This window comes from Piliocolobus tephrosceles, chromosome 16, assembly GCF_002776525.5.
Source record: "Piliocolobus tephrosceles isolate RC106 chromosome 16, ASM277652v3, whole genome shotgun sequence".
Taxonomy (NCBI): Eukaryota; Metazoa; Chordata; class Mammalia; order Primates; family Cercopithecidae; genus Piliocolobus; species Piliocolobus tephrosceles.
Window position 1 is genome coordinate 20,402,968 of NC_045449.1, and position 8,704 is coordinate 20,411,671.

At 54.9% G+C, this 8,704-nt stretch overlaps 1 protein-coding gene across 6 annotated transcripts in view; it reads left to right on the top strand.

Moving 5' to 3' along the window:
• The window catches only part of MAP2K3 (mitogen-activated protein kinase kinase 3), a 31,641-nt gene extending 25,504 nt beyond the window's left edge, over positions 1-6,137 (top strand). For all 6 annotated transcript variants that reach the window (XM_023194989.2, XM_023194993.2, XM_023194990.3 and 3 more), the window contains exons 10-12: positions 3,013-3,152; positions 4,400-4,445; positions 5,056-6,137. In XM_023194989.2, the coding sequence (XP_023050757.1) occupies positions 3,013-3,152; positions 4,400-4,445; positions 5,056-5,139 (270 nt within the window). In that variant the 3' untranslated portion in view covers positions 5,140-6,137. The remainder of the gene's footprint in view (positions 1-3,012; positions 3,153-4,399; positions 4,446-5,055) is intronic.
• Positions 6,138-8,704: the final 2,567 nt, after the last annotated feature.

An 8,704-nucleotide genomic window follows, 5' to 3' on the forward strand; every position in this document is an offset into this window, starting at 1 on the left:
AAAAAAAAAAAAAAAAAAAAAAAAAAAAAAAAAAATACAGAGGCAAAGTAAGGGGAAAATGACTGTAGTTAGCTACCTAGAGATACCTCTTACCCCATTTCAGTGCCTATATTGTGCATTATATGATATATATAATATTTTTATTATATATATTTATATAAAATACATTTTATTATAATTTAGAGAAATATGAACAATATATAATGCTTCTCTTTTTTGTTGTTATTGAAACAGAGTCTCGCTCTGTCGCCCACACTGGAGTGCAGTGGTGTGATCTTGGCTTACTGCAACCTCCACCTCCCAGGTTCAAGTTATTCTCCTGCCTCAGGTTCCCGAGTAGCTGGGACTACAGGCGTGTGCCACCATGCCCGGCTCATTTTTGTATTTTTAGTAGAGATGGGGTTTCACCATGTTGGCCAGGCGGGTCTCAAACTCCTGACTCTGATCCACCCACCTTAGCCTCCCGAAGTGCTGGGATTACAGATGTGAGCCACCGCACCCAGCCTCGTAGTGCTTCTTTTTAAAAAACTTTTTTATTTTTATTTTATAGCATTACATACTGTTCATATTTTTCTCTCTCTCTGTTTTTTCTTTTTTCTTTTTTTTTTTTCTCAGACGTAGTTTTGCTCTTGTTGCCCAGGCTGGAATGCAATGGTGCAATCCTGGCTCACCACAACCTCTGCCTCCCAGGTTCAAGTGATTCTCCTGCCTCACTCAGCCTCCCAAGTAGCTGGGATTACAGGCGTGCGCCACCACATCTGGCTAATTTTGTGTTTTTAGTAGAGACGGGGTTTCTCCATGTTGGTCAGTCTGGTCTCAAACCCCTGACCTCATGTGATCTGCCCGCCTCGGCCTCCCAAAGTGCTTGGATTACAGGTGTGAGCCACCGCACCTGGCCAATTTCTCTAAATTGTAATAGACTCCTGTATGTATCCCTTCCAAAGACTCCATAACCATCTGCCACCATTCACTCACCCTGTCTGCTGATGTGGGATGTTTCCCTTATTCCTGATGTTTTCCTTCCATCTGAAATTCTTGGCCATCCTGGGGAAGTGACTGGTGAAACAGAGTCGGGAGAGTCACTCTGGGTGGGACCCTGGTCTCAGCCTCACCGCATCCTGCAAGGGCCCCAGCACTCTCTTGGCATTGGCTTTTTCCCACTCATTGCACAAGCCTCAGGATGCCAGTGGGAATCACCCAGAACAGACAGGGGTCATGCCAGGATTGGCCCTTGGCCAGGAGCGAGTGCTGACTGGGAGCTGGCCTGTTAGTGTTGTCGCTGGGGAGTCATAGGGGTGTGACTACGGTCCTGGCTGGGTCTCCGCCCCCACAGTGGGGCCGGCCCCTGGTGCTGGACATTCAGGCTGCTTCTAAACATTTCCTGGCAGATAACACCATATGGCACATCTTTGTGCCCGGAGACCAATTTTGTTGTTTTTCATTTTTTGAGCTTTTTTTTGAGACGGAGTCTTGTTCTGTCGCCCAGGCTGGAGTGCAGTGGAGTGATCTCGGCTCACTGCAACCTCCGCATCCCAGGTTCAAGCTATTCTCCTGCCTCAGCCTCCGGAGTGGCTGAGATTACAGGTGCCCGCCACTATGCCTGGCTAATTTTTTGTATTTTTAGTAGAGATGGGGTTTCACCATGTTGGCCAGGCTGGTCTCGAACTCCTGACCTTGTGATTTGCCTGCCTCAGCCTCCCAAAGTGCTGGGATTACAGTCGTGAGCCACCACGGCCAGGTATTTTTGAGCTCTTTAGAAAAAATAAAGGAGTACGAGGTTGAGGATTTGGACACTTCTGCTTTTCTAATTATAACTCTCATGGCTGCCGACCCTTCTCCTGCAGCTCATATGAGGTACTTTCTCTACATATTGCAGTGAGTGAGTGCAGAGAAAAGCCCCCCAAATCGGTACGGTTTTGTCCTGTGAACACCCGTGCACACATGCACACACACGCAGTGGGCCCTGCCTGTGTGGGTATGTTTGTGTCTGAGCTGGAAAGGGCCTCTAGCTTGATGGGAGGCACATTCTCAGCACAGTCCTTAGGGTCCTGTCCAGGCTCCAGTTGCCAGCACCAAGCGTTTGTGCTGAGGTCTCTTCTGTTCATCATGGTGAGGATGGCTATCAGCGAGGGCCCTTGTGCTAGAGCCTCGGAATTCTCTGTTCTTCCAGGCTGGAGCCAGGGCTGACATGACTTGTTTTTTTCCATACAGTCGTCATGACTGGAGCCCAGACTAGTCCTAGCTAGTCCATCCCTTCCATGATGACTTCTTGCCAACCACAGGGAGGACACAGGGCTGGGAGCTTGGAGCGAGTACAGAGACCCACCGGCCCCATGTCACCCACAGGAAATCCGGATCCAGCAGGGCACACGTGGCCACACAGGCCACTTGTCTAGGAGGGAAACTGCCGGGGCCCTGCAGAAGATGAGGCTGCAGGCTCATGGGTGCAGAGGCGAAGCAGCCTTATGGTCTCACACTCTGTGGCCTTGGGGACAGCCGTGTGTGTGTGTGTGTGTGTGTGTGTGTGTGTGTAGCATTTCCCACGTGCCTCCTCTGTGAAAACAGCAGCCCAAATAAATGAGAGCAGATGCTGAAGTCTGAGATGGTCAGATGTTAGGGCGGGGAATGGCTGTGACCACCTGGGACCTGCCCACCTGGCTCATGAGGCTGCGGCCCGAGGTTGCCACCTCCTCAGATTTTTCCAGAGCAGCTGGAACCTGCATTGTTTTGTAAAATCTTCAGAATTCAGGTTGTCTGAAAACCCAGCAATGGTCCCACCAGTCCCGGCGTCGGCCGGATCTACTTCCTGAGCTGGGTCCTGCTGGCTGGGTCGGAGGAGCTAAGAGCTTTCTTGCCTTTGTTCTGCTGGGATGTGATAGGGAGATAAGCTGTGCAGCTTTGAGGCCTGGCTCTGGGACCAGGATGGGTGGGAGCCCCCAACCCTGGCTCCTGGGTGCAGGGCGTGGGTGTATCTGGGGCCGGGGCCTCTGACCACCCCTGTCACCGCTGCAGATTGAGATGGCCATCCTGCGGTTCCCTTACGAGTCCTGGGGGACCCCGTTCCAGCAGCTGAAGCAGGTGGTGGAGGAGCCGTCCCCCCAGCTCCCAGCCGACCGTTTCTCCCCCGAGTTTGTGGACTTCACTGCTCAGTGGTGAGTCTTGGGTGCTGCTGAGCCCCTGTTACTGCCCCTCCCTGGCCAGATCCCTGCACCTTCCTGGGCCCTGTTCCTTTTTGTTTTAGCAAATAAACCCCCAGATGATATAGCATCGGAATATGTAAGGCAGAAACAGCTGGAGCATGAGGCGCATTTGACAAAACGATGGTCCTGGTGGGAGATTTTAGTATAGTTCTTCCAGAAGTGGACAAATCAGAGAGACTGAAAAGAGAACAAAGTGTATGGAAGATTTGAACACAAAAAACAAGTTTGCTTTTATTGATATCTAGAACTTTGTACCAAATTAAAGAATGCCCCACAGGAGCCTTATAAAAATCATGTTTGAGAGGCTGGGCGCGGTGGCTCATGCCTGTAATCCCAGCACTTTGGGAGGCTGAGGCGGGCGGATTACAAGGTCAGGAGTTGGAGACCAGCCTGATCAACATGGGGAAACCTTGTCTCTACTAAAAATAGAAAAATTAGCCAGGCGTGGTGGTGTACGCCTGTAATCCCAGCTCCTCAGGAGGCTGAAGCACGAGAATTGCTTGAACCCAGGAGCCAGAGGTTGCAATGAGCCTGAGCAGAGATCATGCGACTGCACTCCAGCATGGGCGACAGAGCGAGATTCTCTCTCTCAAAAAAAAAAAAAAAAAAAAAAAAAAAAAATCATGTTTGAGGTTACAGAGGGAATAAGGAAGAAGGCAAAGTTATACAGACCAAGTTCTCTGACCATAATTAAACAGAGCGAGAAATGGGTAAGGAAGAAGCGGCCGGGTGCAGTGGCTTACACCCATGGTCCCAGCACTTTTGTTGTTGACCATAATTAGCAACAGAGGAGCCCAGCAGTGTCCCTGGGCAGTCTGACCCCTTTAACTGGGGACTAACCTCTCCCGGAACCCATGATAAGGAGTTTTCTCTCCTGACTGAGGATACCAAGTGTATGCTTGTTAAGCAGAACATGGCAGTCCCATTTTGGTGTTGATAGGAAAATTCCTATGTCACTATGGAGACAAGGAAACCAGGACCCCAAGAGCCAGAGAAACTTGCTGCGAGTCTCTAGTTTGCCCCTATGAATGCCCCTCCACCCTGGGAGAAGCCCTGGACACTCCTGTCCCTTCTTCCCTGGGTGCACGTGTCCCCTGCTCCCAGGCCCGGGGCGATCCCAGAGTGGCTTGGCTGGCCCTCGGGGGCTGGGCTTCCTTCCTCCCTGCCAGCCTGGCCACAGCTGCACTGTTCTCTCCTAGCCTGAGGAAGAACCCCGCAGAGCGTATGAGCTACCTGGAGCTGATGGTGAGTATGGGCGGCAGGTGCCTGCCGTGTTCTTCAGGGCTGGCTGGGGCTGGGTGGGGCTCTGGGGAGAGGGCTACGTCTGCACACAGATGGGTAGCTCCTCCGGCTGGTCCTGTGTTCACTCCTTTAGGTGCTCAGTCATTTGTTTGCTCCTGCATATCTGGCTCCCTCCTCCCTCCTTCCTGCATGCCAGGCCCTGGAAAGGATACACAGGCAGTGTGTGACAGAATGGGGCAGAGGGGCCAAGGGTGGCATCAGGGAAGGCTTCATGGAGGAGGTACCATTTGAACTGAGCCTGGAAGGATGAATAAGGGTTATCTGCTGATGGAGAGGCTGTCCCAAGCACAAGGTCCAGCATGGGCAGAGGCCTGACGTGTCAGGGGAAAGGGAGGTCAGTGTGGCTGGAGAGTGACCACAAGAGAGCTGAGGAGGAGCCACAAATGCCATCTGTGACTGTCATGGAGGGCCTCCTGGGGATGGAGGTCATAGAAGGATGAGTAGGATTTTGCCAGTCAGGAGGAACACTTGGGCTGGAGCTGGTTGGGGAGGAGTGGCCACCTCCCCCTCCCGCTCCCCCCTCCATGGTGACTGTGCCTTCTGTCACCCCCAGGAGCACCCCTTCTTCACCTTGCACAAAACCAAGAAGACAGACATTGCTGCCTTCGTGAAGGAGATCCTGGGCGAAGACTCATAGGGGCTGGGCCTCGGACCCCACTCCGGCCCTCCAGAGCCCCACAGCCCCGTCTGCGGGGGCAGTGCTCACCCACACCATAAGCTACTGCCATCCTGGCCCAGGGCACCCGGGAGGAACCGAGGGGCCTGCTCCCACCTGACTCTGCAGCGAGCCATTTGTCCCAAGTGCCAAAGAAGCAGACCATCGGGGCTCCCAGCCAGGCCCTTGTCGGCCCCACCAGTGCCTCTCCTTGCTGCTCCAAGGACCCGTCTCCAGCTGCTGAGATCCTGGACTGAGGGGGCCTGGATGCCCCCTGTGGATGCTGCTGCCCCTTGCACAGCAGGCCGCTGGTGCCTGGGTGAATGGGCCACTCTCTTGCCCAGCCTGGATGCCACCCAAGTTGTATATTTTTTTAACCTCTTGACTGAATGGACTTTGCACACTTTGGCCCAGGGTGGCCACACCTCTATCCCGGCTTTGGTGCGGGGTACACAAGAGGGGATGAGCTGTGTGAATCCCCTAAGACTCCCATGAGGGAGATGCCATGAGCAGCCCAAGGCCTTCCGCTGGCACTGGCGAACGGGGCCTCTGCGGGTCACACTGGGTCACCCAGTCCTGCCCGCCACCCTAATCGGTGTCATTCACCTTTTTGTTTTTTTTTAATTTATCCTCTGTTGATTTTTTTCTTTGGCTTTATGGGTTTGGCTTGTTTTTCTTGCATGGTTTGGATCTGATCGCTTCTCCCCCACCCCCTAGGGTATCAGTCTCGCCCTCTGCTCAGGCTGGGGTCCAGTGGGAGGGGCCCAAGATCTCTGCTCAGAGAAGTGCAGGGGGAGCCTTCCAGCTCACTCTCCCTGAGGACTGGCTCGACGGGGCTATGGGTTTGCTTTGGTGGTGTTTTTAAAAAAAGAAAATATATTTTTTTGAAAAAATGACTGCCCATCCCGGGTCCTTTCCCTGATGGGTTGGGGCAGTTACCTGGTTGCTGTTTTAATTAAAAAAAAAAAAAAAAAAAAAAAGGATTAAAGGTTGTGTGAGACTGCATGTGACATCTGTGAGCCCCCCTCTTACTTGGGGAAGGTTGTGGCCCCTCGAGGGACCCTTGCCTCTGGGCCAGGGCCAGGGTGTCGTGCTTAGGGGAGGGAGGGTTGCCGACCCATCAGGCCCTTCTATATCTGAGGACACAGAGGCCCCCAGAGGGCTGTGACCTGGTAACATGCTGTGATCATCCAGGCACCAGGCCCTGTACTGACGCTGGACAGAGCAGCGAACATATAGGCCCAGCCCGCTGCTGGCGGCCACCCATCCCACTGTCCTGGAGTAGTGACAGTCAGGTGCACAGAGCGGCGAGCACCCCAGACACTGTGCCTGGGTTGGACACGGTGACCTCATGGAGGTTACGTGACCTCCAGTTTACAGATGGGAAAACAGACCCAGAGAGCTGACATCACTTGCCCAAAGCCACACAGCTTATAAGAGAAAAACAGACCTGGGGACAGGTGGTGGGCTCCAAAGAAGGCTCCGGGGGGAGTGGGGGCAGCCTGATGAAGGCGCCCTTGCAGTCTGGCCCTGTGACACTGGCAGCATGGCCGGGGCAGCAGTGAATTTGCTCACGTAAGCAGGGTGTGCTCAGCTGCAGGTACCGTTGGGTTCGAAGTTCAGCTGATAGCCTGAAGGACTTGCGTCCACCTTGGCTGTTCATCAGTCTCAGGTTCACCCCCTCATGGGGACCAGTCAGGACCCAGGGGCTCCAAGAGCTCAGCACACCGTGCCCAGGGTACCCCGAAGTCCCAGGACTGGCTCTTACCAGCTGGGAAGGAGTCGGATTCATCCCCACGCCAGGAGGGTGGGTGCGATGGCTCAGGTCAGGTCAGGCACTAGGGACTCAGCGCACCACGGCTCAAGGTCTGAGAGCAGGGCCTCTGTGGCCCGCTGAGGAAGCTTAGGGTTTGTTCCCAGGACGAGGGTCCCCATGGGGTCTGTCTCACCCTTGTCCTGCCGCACTCCTCCTGTCCTCCAGCCCCTGTCTGGGTCAGGTCTCTGCCCACTAACCCTTCCCTGGCACAGGGGCTAATAGTTCCTGGGAGCTGTTGTCTCCCTCCCTCCATCCTTCAATCGTGAAGACTTGTTCTCACCCCAGGACCTTTGCACTGACTGTCCACTCTGTGTAGAACACCCCCTCCCCCGTCTTCCTGTGACTGGCTCCCCACAATCCCATCCGGGTCTCCCATGTCACCTCCTTAGCGACGTCTTCCAGGACAACCCTGGCTCAAATAGCCTCCGCCCACCAGGCCCAGCCAATTTAGCTCATTATCCTGGGTTATCCAGGCCGAGACCTGACTTGTCACTGTTGTGTCGTCAGCACTGAGAATGCTGCCGACACCGAGGGAGCGCTCGGCTTCTGCTGAATGAACACATGAAAGAATGAATGAGGGAGGGAGGGAAGGGGGGAGGAAGGGAATGAATCCCTTGGTGGGGCGCAGCCCCAGGTTCCGTCTCCTGTATCCGCCAGGGGGCGGTAGAGCTCGGCTTCAACCGCGTGCCCTGGAGCCCCGCCCGGCCCCGAGCGCCAGTCCGCGTCCTCGTGTGTCCTCGGCGCGGCTGGAGGCTGCGGGCTTGCCACGCGTCAGCCCAGTTCTCGGCCTCCGTGGCTGTCCTACCCGTGTGCACCCCCCGACCCGGCCCTCAGGGCTTCCGGGAACTCTGCAGCTTGCAGAGAGCAGCAGACCCAAAGCCTAGCGATTTACCATGCGCGCCCCTGAGGTTACCCAGCGCCCCGCAGCTCACCGCGCAGCTCGCGGCTCGCAGGCCTGGCTGGACGCCTCAGCACTTCACAGAGAGCAGCCTCCTCCACGCACTACTGCAGCCCCAGTCGTTTCCAGTTCCCTTGCCATTTATTGGACACTTTGGCTTTTACAGAGCGTGTCCAGCCATCAGAGTGGGGAAGCCAGTGTACAGTTCACTAACATTTACGAAGCCCAGGCCCTTGACAGTTTATACTACCCATGGCCTCCGTGGAGGTCTCAAGTGGCAGGGCCCCTCTCCTGTTCCCTGGCCCTGAAGCGGGCGAATGGGGATAGGGAGCGGCCGGGCCCCACCTCCCCCGAGGCCGGACGTCCGCATTTCCTGTCAGGCAGCAGGGTCTGGGCAGGCGCCTCTTCCAGGCCCGGGATTAATGAGTCTCTGGACCCGGAGATGGCAGAGGCATGTGGCCTTTCTGTTCAATTACAGCCGTGAGAGCCTCCTCATCAGGCAGCATTAAAAATGCGGCAGACAGGCCGGGCGTGTTGGCTCACGCCTGTAATCCAGCACTTTGGGAGGCCGAGGTAGGTGGATCACCTGAGGTCGGGAGTTCGAGACCAGCCTGGCCAAGATGGTGAAACTGCGTCTCTACTTTAAAAAATACAAAAATTAGATGGGCGTGGCGGCGCACGTCTGTAATCCAAGCTATCTGGGAGGCTGAGGCAAGAGAATCGCTTGAACCTGGGAGGCGGAGGTTGCAGTGAGCTGAGATCGCGCTGCTACACTCCAGCCTGGGTGGCAGAGTGACACTCCTTCTCAAAAAAAAAAAAAAAAAAAAAAAAAA